Source organism: Zeugodacus cucurbitae, chromosome 5 (genome assembly GCF_028554725.1).
Source record: "Zeugodacus cucurbitae isolate PBARC_wt_2022May chromosome 5, idZeuCucr1.2, whole genome shotgun sequence".
NCBI classification, from domain to species: Eukaryota; Metazoa; Arthropoda; class Insecta; order Diptera; family Tephritidae; genus Zeugodacus; species Zeugodacus cucurbitae.
Window position 1 is genome coordinate 32,270,033 of NC_071670.1, and position 14,544 is coordinate 32,284,576.

Sequence of the window (14,544 nt, forward strand, 5' to 3'; positions counted from 1 at the left end):
TTTTTCTCAAACTGTTTTTGTCTATTGAACCTAATAAACCAGGGCGATCTTTCTGTCGTTGTGCTAATAAAAACTGCTTATCCTCTTCTACAGTCAAAATATTTAAAGCTTCAGAATGAGCAATATCAAACAAATCTTCTAATTTTTGTTGCCCATCTCGCTCTTTTTTCTCTATTGCTTTCGAACGTTTTTTCTTGTTCTCCTTATTTTTTTTAGATTCTTCCACTCTATGAAGTATTTTTCTATTTTACTGATAACATGTTTTTTCAATCTTGTTGGTATACTTGCTTTTTCCCACAAATTCATGACTTCACCAGCAGCCACAGTAGCAGAATCTCGATCGGTTCTGTTTTCTTCACTTTTGTAGTAAAAAAATAAACGTAACACCTCACCAATAGAAGGTAATTGCGATTGATTTAGATTTGGTATTGACTGACCGATTAACCAAACGTTGGTTTTATTTCTAGTTAATAAACTACCGCCACTACTTGTTGATGCCATAACAAGTAGAAACAGAACGTATGGTTTGGAAAAGGAAAAGCACGTGTGTTCTGTATATTTACTAAATTCGAACTGAGATTACTGAAAAAGAAAGGTTAAAAGGTTTGAAAGTTTCAAATGAAATGCAATGTATATTTGTTTTTGAATATTTGCATGACAAAAAGAATTTATGTAATCAGTATATAAGAAAAAATCACCTCACGTATATGGCTCAAACTTCAGTACACACAAGAATAAAAGGATTCAATTTAATATTCGTAAACATAAATGAACACAAGATAACTATTTTTTGTGCTATTCCCATAAAATACGAAATTCAAAATGCCAATTATGATTTCATCATATTAGTTGCAATAAACAAACACATTACACTTGAGAATACGCGATATTACTAAAAGCCAATGTTGCAGTACTTATGGAAGTAAACAAAGCATTTTTAGGTTAGGAATTTCAGGAATGCCAACCATGTAAAAATAATGACGAAAAATTTTAAATGCGTTACAAAAAATCTGAAACTAATTATATAACTTCATAGTTATAATGTCTATAAACCTTTTTGAAAGTTCGACTTAAGGTAGCGACCTCTAAAACTATCCAAAAAATAAATTTTAAAAATTGTTATTTCTTATTTTAGGGTAGAGAATCATATTACGGGGTGCCCGGTCAAGTTTTAAAAAGTCGAAAAGTAAGGACCACCCTAATATACATATAACTCTTTATCATTTAGTTGATACCAACAACCGTTATGTGAATAACATTATTAAACATGTTGCAAGAGTATAAATATTATTATTTGCGTTGACTCTGCAATACAAACAACTTTAGATTTTCTAGGAATAGTCTAAACTTCTGCACTTCTTATCGCTTGAAGAAACGAAGGCAACTAATATTTGAATGTTCGAACATCTAAATTACTTTTTTCCATATACATAGCATTATACCTATCTCGATTATTTTATGTTTTAAAAGCAAAATATTTTAGAGCATTATAATGGCTTATTAGCCAAACTGCTGGTTTATTATTTTATATTTATCTCCTAAGTATGTATCTACATGACACTTTCTCTTACACTAAATCAAAATATATTAGTTATTTATGCTATGAATTTTATCAGCTTATATAAATGTAGCGAATTATTCTCTTAACACAGAACTGTTATGCCCGAGTATGTATGCTCTTCAGTTAATAAGCCATTAGCTTAGTATCTCAATTATGATTGCGCAGACAGATTCCATTTACATCCGCTACAAAGCCATCGGGGCAAAGAGTGTTATCGTGCTCAAAAATTTCATTCTCTGCCTCATCAGCTGCACTCGCAATAGCCGAGACATCGGCCACAACTTCAGAAACAACAGCTGTCGCGGTTGTGGTCGCGATATCAGACTTGTTATCGTCTGTAGTAGAAGTGTGTAGAGGGCTAGTTGTTGACGGTTGTTCGTGACGTGTTGGCTTTGGACCACCGCTGCTGTTGCCTACACCAATCAAACGATCAACGAAACTGCCCAGACCGCGTATTACACCTTCGCCAAACCGTTTGGCGGTCTGTTCCAGTCGCTTAGCTTCCTTTTCGAGTTCGACCACCCAAGGTTTGGCCTTCTCCAGTGTGTCCTGTACCGTCTGCAAGAACTTTGTTACCTGACTGTGACTGCCATTAGTGGAATCCAAGCTCGAGTCGGTAAGGTTTACCACAGCGGCGTCAAAATCCGTGGCATCCTCGGAATTACGCTGCAGTTCGTTGACTTTTCCGCTTTGGGTTTTGTTCAATGTTGATTCATCGATACAAATTACAGCGGCAGTTGTTAGTGCGACAACGCAACCGCAAAGCGTAAATGCGTACAAGGCGGAAGTTTCAAGAAATTTCATTTCTTCTGGAATACGAAAGCACCCGCTAAACGTTAAAATTGCAATAGTCGATTGTGTTGACAATTATAGTGTGTCTGTTCGTCTGTATATAGGCGCGATTATGCGTTGCCGAAGTGCGTTGCCCGTAGTGTTTGGTGTACAAATCTTCACTAAAACTTGTTTCGAAGCCAATGCAATGGGTTGCCCAAGTTTTCTTAAGCTACGCGATTCACTTGAGTGTCTGATTGAATTATATATGTATATTGTATTGTATTCGTCCGTCGGTATATCGTACAAACATATGTACATCGTACATAGGTAAATGCGTCACTTCACTCGACTAGCTCAGTGGGTTGCACGCTTTCAGTTCGCTGCTGTCACTGCCCCTACTCTCTTCTGCGAGTGGCTTTTTGTCGGTTGACAATTTTGTTTTGTTTATTGTTTTATTTACCTTTGGTAAAAGCTGCACCACTTCTTTTGGTTCTTTCGTTTTCCAGCGCATTTCTTACAAGCCGTCACCTCTTCGCTTACACGTACTGCTGTGTTTCACTGGTAAGGGCATCCGAAGAGCACACCTTTGGCATTTGGTCTTGTAAATGTTTTGAATTTGGCCTTTGTGTATGTATACAGCTAATCAGGGAAACCTGTTCGTCAAAGAAGTGGTCGCTTCTTGCATTGAAGAGTGTCTTATTTATTTATTTTTTGTGACTTTTTGCTTTATTTGTATTCTTAAAATATTTTGTATTTTCAATTTAATATTCTTGTCAAATATTCGTTGCAGCTCTTTTTCGGGTTTTACAAATTCTGTTTATATTCGGAAAGCCCTCGATTACTAACACTAACAATATCGATATTATAAAGAATAAGAATTTTGTATTCTCGAAGAATGATTGCAAGCTTTTTTCAAACCTCAAGAGAAAATAAATTCTTCCTCTCTTGAAAGGTATTTGCCGACAATTAAGTGATGGTTTGTTCCAATATATCATTTACTAAAAAAATGCTTGAAATGTTGGACATGGACCGTTATTTGCACCAAAAATTTTTATAGCATAAGTGAAATATACTATTTGAACATATATGAAATTCTGAAAAATAATTGGAATTTTTGTGTTAGATTATTTTGTAGATTTTGCCATTTATAGCTTACTTACCACATTTAATACTTCTCAATAACTTAATTTCTCTCTTAATTTTTTGCTTTATTTGGTTGAGTATATACGCATTGTTTACGCTGATAACATTGCTGTCTTTCAGTATACCGTGATATACATACATACATACTATACATACTATATCATACAGACATTTCTGAGAAATATTAACATTTCTATCAACAAATTGTGCAGCTAATATACGAATCTCCGGTATTATATACAAATATAGCAATGCTGACAAGCACTTCTGTGAATCAGACTGTTTAAATGTAATTCTCAATAAGGTTTAACTATATTTTAAACTACATATATATTATTTTAGTAATGCTCTACATTTTATAATTCTTTGGGATGGATCATCACTGTTAGAGTCAAGCATTGACATTGTTTTTCACCGTTTACTTTCTCAATTTACTGCAGTTGCCCAAAGCGTCCAAGATATGTCCATGGCCGCATTGTTGCTCAGCTTTCAGTATATCCGGATTTATCAGTTCCACATTGAGTAGCTTATGCGCTGTTAGCTCCTCCGAAGAATCCTTTGAGAATTTATCCTTGATATCACCAAGTTTATCTTTAATATCTGAACCCAGATCTTTTGCCTTCTCGCCAAACTTTTTGGCGCCCTCCTTCAGCTCAGTACCAATTTTCTTTGCCTGCTCGGAAACCTTCTCAGCGCCCTTTTTAATCTGACAGCCAACATTTTTGAAAAAATCGCGCACCTGATGCTCACCGCTCTCCTCGGGGCTGGTCACTTTCGGTCCAATGATGGGTAGATCCGATAGCGATGGCACAATTTTCTCATTGCAATCGAGTAAATCGCCCCGCACCGCGGTGGCACAGAGGCAAAGCAAAGCTGCTGCAAACACGTAAATTAAATGTTTCATTTCAGTATTGTTTAATTGTTTTTGTTTTTGTTGCTCTCAAGTAATTCTGCACACTTTCACTACTTCAATATTTCGTGTCTTGCCCAGACAGTAGAAGGCGTTGCGCTCACGTTCGTGATCCACTAACGGATAAGCAATAACTGTGACTGATTCTGTCTTCAGGCGACTACTACGGTTTTTATTTAATTGACAATTTTCAAAAGAATTTATTTAATCAAACAATTACGCGCAAACAGCGCTGCGTCATGAGTGGTTTGTACGAACGTAGTTGCTACTCACACACACACACCTATCAATTTGCGAACGCGTAAGTCAAGTGTAGTGCAGTAATTTAATATCTCGCGCTTTATTTTTTGCTCTTATGCTGATTATTGTTTAGTTGATATGTATATATTCAAGAAAAACAAGTAATGAGAATACACAGATACGCTAGAAGACACATGCTCGTGTGTATATATGGGTGTGCGTAGATATGTATGCCCTTATACGTAGTGATTGTACTCCTTTTTAGTATACTTAGCATTTGCGGAATGAGATTTGCTTCTTCTAATCAATTGAGCGCAAGTTCAACCGTAATAGCTAATGAATGCTGTAACTTGTTACATATTGAGTAATATAATTAGACATGTTTATACATACTATATATGTATGTATGATGCTTTCGTATCAAGGCGTTTGTCAATTAAATTGTAGTGAGTAATGTTTTTAAGCGGAACAACTTATTTAAATACACATACATATACAATCACCGTACTGATAACTTTTTACATACAAGAGTACTTATATATAGATACATACATATATAGATATGTATATGAGAACTGGTTGTTGATGTAAAGGGTTTTTCATTCGGGATGCACTCATTTATAATAATTAAAAGTGTGGCTGATATATTAGTTATGTCTTCGAATCGTCTAGCATTGGAGAGTAGCCAGTCGATCAAACTGCAATAGAGATACTATTATAAAGAGGAAAGATTTGTATGTATGTTTGTAATGAATATACTCAAAAACTACTATGCCGTTTTCGAAAATTATTTCACCATTGGAAAGCTACATTCACCCCGAGTAACATAGGCTATATTTATTGTTAGAATCTAAACTTTCTGGAGATAGTTCCGAGGTGAGGGTATCAAAAAGACTCAGTGATGGAGAATCTTAATCGGAAACTGAAAATCGTGTTGGCAGAGAGTCGAGTAACAAGCGCTTGCAGCTGCTTTCTGAACAAAATCTCAAAATCTGCCAAGTACGCGCTTGAGAGTCGAGTACGGAGCGTGTGCAGCGGCTTGAAGAATAAAATAATAGAAATATATAAGCTCGCACTACGGCGTCGAGCTCTGAGCGTTCCCAACGCCTTCATAATCAAAGAGAAAACAACGGACGCCAAAGACTAGAGGTCATAATCAAGTTTTAGCTCATTGCGAATAAAATATAATTTCATGTTCGAATTTTCCTCATTTTACTTTTTTAAAATGAACCCACGCATGGTTTCAAGGTCGGGAGAGTGTGTATAAAGTGTGTAAAAACTTATAACTTTTGAAATGTTTCTTTAAACCTGTCCGAAGCTGGAGCGGTCTGCTAGTTAATTTATAAAAGAAATTTATAATTTTAGCCATTCGGAATGGTACAACTGGTATCAAATGCGCCCACAACTTGAATGAGGTATCCACAAACTCTCTCGTACGAATTCAACTAGATAATTTTGTTGTTGCTTTTACATATAATTTTTGTACAAAACAAGTGCTGAACACGTAGACGACGACAAGCGACGAGCGCGATCTGTTAAATATTAAAATACAAGCATTCTTATGGACACAGTTTTTTAGACAACAGCACGACTTCGCGACAAATTGGGTGAAGTCTTCGCTGTCGCCAAATTACAAATGTTTCTAATTTTGTCGACGTCAATGGCCGCTGTAGAGCTGACAAAAAATTTCAACAAAATATTTATATATAATATTTAAATTTTATTGAAGTGAAAGGTTTCAGTACGACAACAATGAAATTGCTGTTTGGTATGTCGCTGGCGTCTTCAAAATGTTCAAGACGCTGGCTTCAAAGCGACATTTGTACTCAGCCGTCGCTACGTTGTGTCGTGTCGTCGTCTTTGTGTTCAGCACTACAGTTGCCCCCAAAGATATGTAGTTAGCAGAGAAATACCCAATCGAAGAGAGCTATAGGCAAATATACTAATATAAAGCAGTGAGCTTGTAGTTCCAATGTCTATATAGCAAGCACTCGAGCTGTGATAGATTGCCGAAATGATCAGCGATCTCAATGAATATCTAAAACAAATATAATTTGGTATATTTTACATCCTAGTGCATATCAACTCAACAAGATATATTTGTATTATACCATAGGTGGTATTGTATTGCTATACCTGTTGAAACCCCCTTTATTTATATTTATGAAATAAATAAACTTAGGAAACGTGAGTTCGAGCTCACAATCCATAAAAATACGTAAAATAAACATAACATAACTTTTGTTACTAATTATTCTCTGTTTTCACTCTTTCGCAACATGCTGCATAGCATGTAGTAGTGTTTTAAGTTAACGATTGTTTCTAACGGAGAAGTTTATATTCTAGTCGGAGAAGTTTATATATACAATTTTTATTTCTTAAATTCCGTAATATAATTGCTCGAGGAAGTCTTTATTGAAAATAATAATAAGAAATCATTCATTTTGTTAAATATTGCTGTTAAGTATTTATTCACTATACAAATACATACATCATCCAGATGTAAGATAAGTCACAAAAATAATATGAAATTTTTATGAAGACCGCAAAGGCTATGATAGAGTCGTAGCGAAACGAATGCGATTCTAATTCTAATTCTAATTATGAATGAAAATTGTGCTATAGCATTTGAAGTGTTGAGTCTTCATAGTCAAGAGGTTGGTAATATGTATATTTCTATCATTTGATAGAGAATTTGAGCATTCAGAGCGCCTTATATCGATAAACTCAATGATCTTTATTAGAAATTTGAAAGCGTTATTGTCGAGGTAGATTTCTTAAGAAAAGTGCTAGCTGGTTTTAAGTAAAAAACCACAGCCATTTTCATTTATTGTTTGAAAAAGTTTCAAATATTTGTAAATTTGAAATGTTACGGATCTGATTTAGTGGCAGACTTTCTTTGTGTCCAATAGCATGTTTAATCTTTCCAATAATTTTTTGAGTGGATTGAATATGGAATATATATATATATATTTGGCGTAGGAACCGCTTTAAGCGATTATAGCCGAATCCACCAGAGCGCGCCACTCATTTCTCCTTTTTGCTTTTTGGCGCCAACTGGAAACACCAAGTGAAGCCAGGTCACTTTGCACTTGGTCTTTCCACCGGAGTGGAGGTCGTCCTCTTCCGCGGCTTCGTCCATGCTTCAGCGCCATACATCAGGACATGAATAATGAGCGACTTATAGAGTTTGATTTTGGTTCGTAGAGAGAGGACTTTACTTTTCAATTGCCTACTCAGTCCAAAGTAGCACCTGTTGGCAAGAGTGATTCTGCGTTGGATTTCAAGGCTGACATTGTTGGTGTTGTTAATGCTGGTTCCCAGAAAAACGAAATTATCTACAACTTCAAAGTTATGACTGTCAATAGTGACGTGGAAGCCAAGACGCGAGTGCGCTGACTGTTTGTTTGATGACAGGAGATATTTCGTCTTGTCCTCATTCACCACCAGACCCATACGCTTCGCTTCTTTATCTAGTCTGGAAAACGCAGAACAAACGGCGCGGTTGTTGCTACCGATGATATCAATATCATCGGCATACGCCAGGAGCTGTACACTCTTGTAGAAGATTGTACCCTCTCTATTTAGTTCTGCAGCTCGTATTATTTTTTCCAGCAATAGATTGAAGAAGTCGCACGATAGCTCGGAGAGGTTCTTCCCGATCCTGACGGAGCTTTTGGTGTTGCTCAACGTCAGCTTACATAGCCGTATTAGTTTTGCAGGGATACCAAATTCAGACATCGCGGCATAAAGGCATCTCCTTTTCGTGCTATCGAAGGCAGCTTTAAAATCGATAAAAAGATGGTGAGTATCGATTCTTCTCTCTCGGGTCTTTTCCAAGATTTGGCGCATGGTGAATATCTGGTCCATTGTAGATTTTCCAGGTCTAAAGCCACACTGATAAGGTCCAATCAGTTCGTTGACGGTGGGCTTTAGTCTTTCACACAATACGCTCGACAAAACCTTATATGCGATATTGAGGAGACTTATACCACGGTAGTTGGCGCAGATTGTGGGGTCTCCCTTCTTATGGATTGGGCAGAGCACACTAAGATTCCAATCGTCAGGCATGCTTTCTTCCGACCATATTCTACAAAGAAGCTGATGCATGCACCTTATCAGTTCTTCGCCGCCGTATTTGAATAGCTCGGCCGGTAATCCATCGGCCCCCGCCGCTTTGTTGTTCTTCAAGCGGGTAATTGCTATTCGAATTTCTTCATGGTCGGGTAATGGAACATCTATTCCATCGTCATCGATTGGGGAATCGGGTTCGCCATCTCCTGGTGTTGCACTTTCACTGCCATTGAGCAGGTCGGAGAAGTGTTCCCTCCATAATCCCAGTATGCTCTGGACATCCGTTACCAGAATACCTCCTCGGTCCCTACATGATAATGCTCCGGTCTTGAAACCTTCTGTAAATCGCCTCATCTTTTCTTAAAATTTTCGAGCATTACCCATGTCGGCCAGCTTTTCAAGCTTTTCATACTCACGCATTTCGGCCTATTTCTTTTTACGTCGGCAAATGCGTCTCGCTTCCCTCTTCAGTTCTCGATATCTATCCCACCCCGAACGTGCTGTGGTCGATCGCAACGTTGCGAGGTAGGCAGTCTGTTTTCTCTCCACTGCGGAACGACAATTCTCATCATACCAACTGGTTTTTTGGCGTTGCCGGAGACCAATTGTTTCGGCTGCAGCGGTATGCAATGAGTTTGAGATGCCGTTCCACAGCTCCCTTATATCGAGATGCTGATGAGTGCTCTCAGAGAGCAGGAGTGCAAGTCGAGTAGAAAATCGTTCGGCTGTCGGTTGTGATTGCAGCTTTTCGACGTCGAACCTTCCTTGTGTTTGTTGACGGGCGTTCTTTGCTGCACAGAGGCGAGTGCGTATCTTTGCTGCTACTAGATAATGGTCCGAGTCAATGTTTGGTCCTCGGAGCGTACGCACGTCTAAAACACTGGAGACATGTCTTCCGTCTATCACAACGTGATCGATTTGATTGCGCGTGTTTCGATCAGGGGACAGCCACGTTGCTTGATGAATTTTTTTATGCTGGAATCTGGTACTACAGACAACCATATTTCGGGCCCCAGCGAAGTCGATCAGGCTCAGGCCGTTTGGCGATGTTTCGTCATGGAGGCTGAATTTTCCGACTGTTGTGCCAAAGACCCCTTCTTTACCCACCGCTCATAGGTGCGTTCTAGGCGCTCATAGAAAGCGTCTTTGGTCACATCGTCCTTCTCTTCCGTTGGGGCGTGGGCGCAAATCAGCGATATGTTGAAGAACCTCGCTTTTATGCGGATTGTGGCTAGACGTTCATCCACCGGGGTGAATGCCAGGACTCGGCGACGGAGTCTCTCTCCCACCACAAATCCAACACCAAATTTGCGCTCCTTTATATGGCCGCTGTAGTAGATGTCACAAGGACCCACCTTCTTCCGTCCTTGTCCCGTCCATCACACTTCTTGGACGGCGGTGATGTCAGCCTTTAGTTGTATGAGGACATCAACCAGCTGGGCAGAGGCACCTTCCCAATTAAGGGTCCAGACATTCCAGGTGCATGCCCTTAAATCTTTATCCTTAAAACGTTTGCAGGGGTCGTCATCAAAAGGGGGGTGTCTCATCCGAGGCTCTGTGTTTGTTTTCATTGGGGAGATTTTTTTTATGTGGTGGGTCCCAAGCCCTACGCACAACCGCAGAAGGGGGCTTCGCCTTCTCACTTTAGCTCGCCTCCAAACGGATGTCTGTTAGCTACCCAGGGGATACTTGGTCTAAAACCGGAAGTCGTGAGCTGCTTGAGTCATATGCAAAAGAATCGTTTCTGGCCACTCCCAAGTGAATGGCAATCAGAAACTTTCCTCACTTGCGTGAACTTCTACATATGACCCCATCCCCCTGAATATGGAATATGTGTATATATTTATGCAAACGAAATGCGACCCAATTAACATTAAAATAAACATAATTTTTCTAATCAGCAGAATTTATGTTTGTGAAAAAAAATGTTCATAAAATATTTTCGAAATAATTAAATTTGCGTAACTCAAAACACTATATTCAATGAAACATTTGTCCCACAGCTACGGATAGTATAAATGTCTTTTTAGAAAGTACGAAACAATTAAATCTATATGTCTTTACCTAAAAATCATATGATACTTTCAGTTTTGTCAATTTATCTGCCAGCGAATGAGTTATGGTTATCGTCAGTAATTTCCGTTTTTCATATAAAAGTACCTTAGGTGCACATATAATAAAAGTATATGTAAATAAATGTGTATAATCATATTATTTTAGCTATGAAATCCACAGGCATATCCAGCACAGGCAAAAATTATGAAATACTACCTTATGTATTTCGTATAGATATTTCTTTCTACAGTACAGGTTTGAAAATTAGAACCGTCGTCGTGGATTTTAAAGTTGCGGTTATACAAAAGAACTTAGCATACTTTTAGGATGTTGATTTCAATTACATTATACTTTGCATTTTATATATTACTAAGACTTCATTTGATTGTTGGATGTTGATCAATGGTAATTTCGAGCGTTCAAATCAGGGCACCTTTTTTAATTGTAGAAGAAGTTACATTTTCTGTTATGAGCTGAGTGAAATTGTCAAGATCGTTTAGCGAAAAAAAGTTATACAAAAGTGGTTTTACAAAAAGTGTTCAAAAAAATAAAAATAATTGTTTTATTTGAAAAACAAGTAAACTATATAAATAAATAAAGGAAAGAGAGTTATTGAAAAAAAATTAGTCATGAGAAAAGTGTTTAGTTTATTTATAATAATTTAGTTCCTGTAACTAATAAACTAGGATGCAAAGGCTTTTTTTTTCACTTCATATTTGAGTTAAGGATAATAAATATCTGCCCTAAAAAAAATTAGCTCTGCCCTTTTTGATTCGGCCATGACAGGGTTAATTTATTTAATAGTTATATTTAAGATCCCTATATTTGTAATACCATTTGGACTATTTTCAACCAAATTTTTTACAGAACACTCACACGACTATTTTTAACATATTGTAATTATGTAATCTTCTCATCTTGTACATTGATGAAGTCCAGATAACAGATGTCAGTGCTAATAACCTTCTAATTTATTGAACGAGATAAGAAAATTAATAAATATTTGTCTTCAGTTTTAAAAAAGTGTCCTCCGTAACAATTACGAAGCCAAATTTTTGAAAAATAAGCGCCAAACTCTAGTGTGCAACCTCATAAAAATTGAGTAATGGGCGTGAAACCACCCACTTTACACAGGTTTTTATACTCTCGCAACATGTTGCACAGAGTATAATAGTATTGTTCACATAACGGTTGTTTGTGTCACCAAGAAATAAAAATGATAGATATGGGGTTATATATATATAAATGATCAGATCAATAAATCTATATAAACTAAACTTTCTGCAGTTGTTTCTTTTAGCAATTTCCTTATACAGTCCAAAAATGAAAGAAATCGGATAATAACCACGCCAACCTCCCATACGAAAGTTAGGTTGAAAATTACTAAAAGTGGATTAACTTACTAACGAAAAACGTCAGATACACTAAATTTTACAGAAGAAATAGCAGGAGGAAGTTTCACTCAGATTTTTTTACAAAATGAAAAATGGGCGTGGCATCGCCCACTTATGGGTCAAAAACTCAGGAACTACTCGACAGATTTCAATGAAAATCGGTATATAATATTTTCTTGACACCCTGACAACATGGTTAAAAAATGAGCGAAATCGGTTCACAACTACGACTACTTTCCTTATAACTCAATTTTGAATTCCTTCTGAACCCTTCACTTTATAATATATACATTAGGAACCAATGAAGATGGCGAAATAAACCTTTACACAAATACTGTATATGATCTGTGGCATCACTTGTGAAAAAATTGTCGAAAACGGACTATAACTTTTCAAGGCCCCAGATATCGAACATGTTGAACTCAGGGCTTAAGGTTAAATTTTAACCGAAAATATGGGTAAATCTCTCAGATAATTTAATGTAATTCAGATTCTTAGTGTGTCTCTGTTCCAAAAATTTATAAAATCGGGTCATAACATCTCTTAGCTCCCATATACCTAATTATAGGTTTTTCAAAAATTCGTTGGGCTTTATTCCGCATATATGTATTGGTTAATATGTGATATATCTTAGCCAGGGACCGTAACTCTTATGACTTTTATCAAAAAAATCAAAAAATAAGAGTTATTTTTGATTTTTATATATTTAGATCAAAAATAAAAATTATTTTTGATTTTTATATATTTAGATCAAAAATAAAAATTATTTTTGATTTTTATTTTTTTAGATCAAAAAATAAGAATTATTTTTGATTTTTATATTTTTAAATCAATAATAAAAATCAATTCAAAATTTTTATTTATCTATTTATGCCGTATGTATTACAATATGCTGCATCATTCCAATATTTATATGTCACAAATTTTGAATTGATTTTTATTATGGATTTAAAAACATAAAAATCAAAAATAATTCTAATTTTTTGATCTAAAAAAAATAAAAATCAAAAATAACTTTTCATTTTGATCTAAATATATAAAAATCAAAATTTAAAAATCATACAATATTTCGCATATAGTTCACCTAAAAATCATGATGGTGTAATCAAAACTTTTCTACGATGTTCCTTCATGTATGATTTTTTTTATTAAAAATTGTAAAATAACTCTTATTTTCGGTCCCTGATCTTAGCAAAATTAGGTGAGCGTATAGTATTGGAAATAGTGTACCTTGCTGGTAAAATTGAATGAAATCGGTTCAGGAATTACCTCAGCCCTCATATCCATATATGACGATTTTCGATATCTATATATGACGATATTCTATTAAACTTTATGCTGAATTTATTGGTAAATTTGTGATTTATCATAATAGAATTTCTTCAATAAATTGCGAGAGTATAAAATGTTCGGTTACACCCGAACTTAGCCTTTCCTTACTTGTTGTACATGTTTTAGAACTACTCAAGTTATATCAACCAAACTTTCTGGAGTCATTTCACTTTGGCACCTCATCAAGCCAAATGAAAATGGAAGGAATCAGATAAAGACGACGCCCACCTAAAGGAATTGTTGATAATTTCTAGAAATGGTTGCTCAATTGCTAACAAAAAACATCAGAAATACTAAATTTTAATGTAAAGATAATATAGAAGAGGTGCACTCAAATTGGCATAAAAAACGAAAAATGGGCGTTACGCCCTCAACTTTTGAAAAAAAAAAATCCCAAACTCGGATTACAGCTTTCCAAAACCCCAGATATAATTCCTTGCCCTAGCTCTCATATGCCTAATATAAATATTTGCATACATCCTTGAGCGTATAATCCTGGATATGCTATAGCTTGTTATTCCAGTGGACTGTATGCCGAATACACAGATGAGATAAAGTATTTACCTCTCATGAGATACGGTATATTAACTGCCGCGCTTTACATGATAACTAATAATTACGTGTGGTGATACCTGATAAAAATTTATGTTAGATAAACACAAATGTATAATTTTAATACACAAATTCAGCGTACTTTAGATACACAAAATAAATCAATGCCAATTTGTGAAAACTCATCAAAAGATCAGTTTTAACTCTAAGCAAATTCAAATAAATCAATGTTTGGAATAATGGATTTTACGAGCTAACTTCTAAACAAAACAAGCCCACGTACATATGATATTCACAACACATATAGAGTATATTAAATGCCGCCCACCACAAAAAAACGCCGCTCGCACAAACGTGCCGCATCGCGCTGAGAGAATCGCGCCAGCAAAATGAAATTGTGTGAATGCTAAAATCTGAACGAGTGAAAGCCGCTTTGCAGAAATCGAGCAAATATTTTCGAGATCAGAGCGTGATAGTGCGTTAAGTTTGGCGCGCGAGAACGTCTGTAT

The 14,544-nt window shown here is 36.2% G+C and overlaps 2 protein-coding genes across 2 annotated transcripts; both read right to left on the reverse strand.

Annotated features, from left to right (window-relative positions):
• Window positions 1–1,477: 1,477 nt before the first annotated feature.
• On the reverse strand, window positions 1,478–2,626 carry LOC105213932 (uncharacterized). Its single transcript, XM_011187047.3, has one exon. It carries the CDS (start codon window positions 2,363–2,365, stop codon window positions 1,709–1,711), a length of 657 nt encoding a protein of 218 aa, XP_011185349.2. The 5' UTR covers window positions 2,366–2,626; the 3' UTR covers window positions 1,478–1,708.
• Window positions 2,627–2,782: 156 nt separating this feature from the next.
• Window positions 2,783–4,582, reverse strand: LOC105213930 (uncharacterized). The gene has a single exon (XM_011187046.3). The coding sequence runs from the start codon at window positions 4,380–4,382 to the stop codon at window positions 3,897–3,899; it is 486 nt and encodes a 161-aa protein (XP_011185348.1). The 5' UTR covers window positions 4,383–4,582; the 3' UTR covers window positions 2,783–3,896.
• Window positions 4,583–14,544: the final 9,962 nt, after the last annotated feature.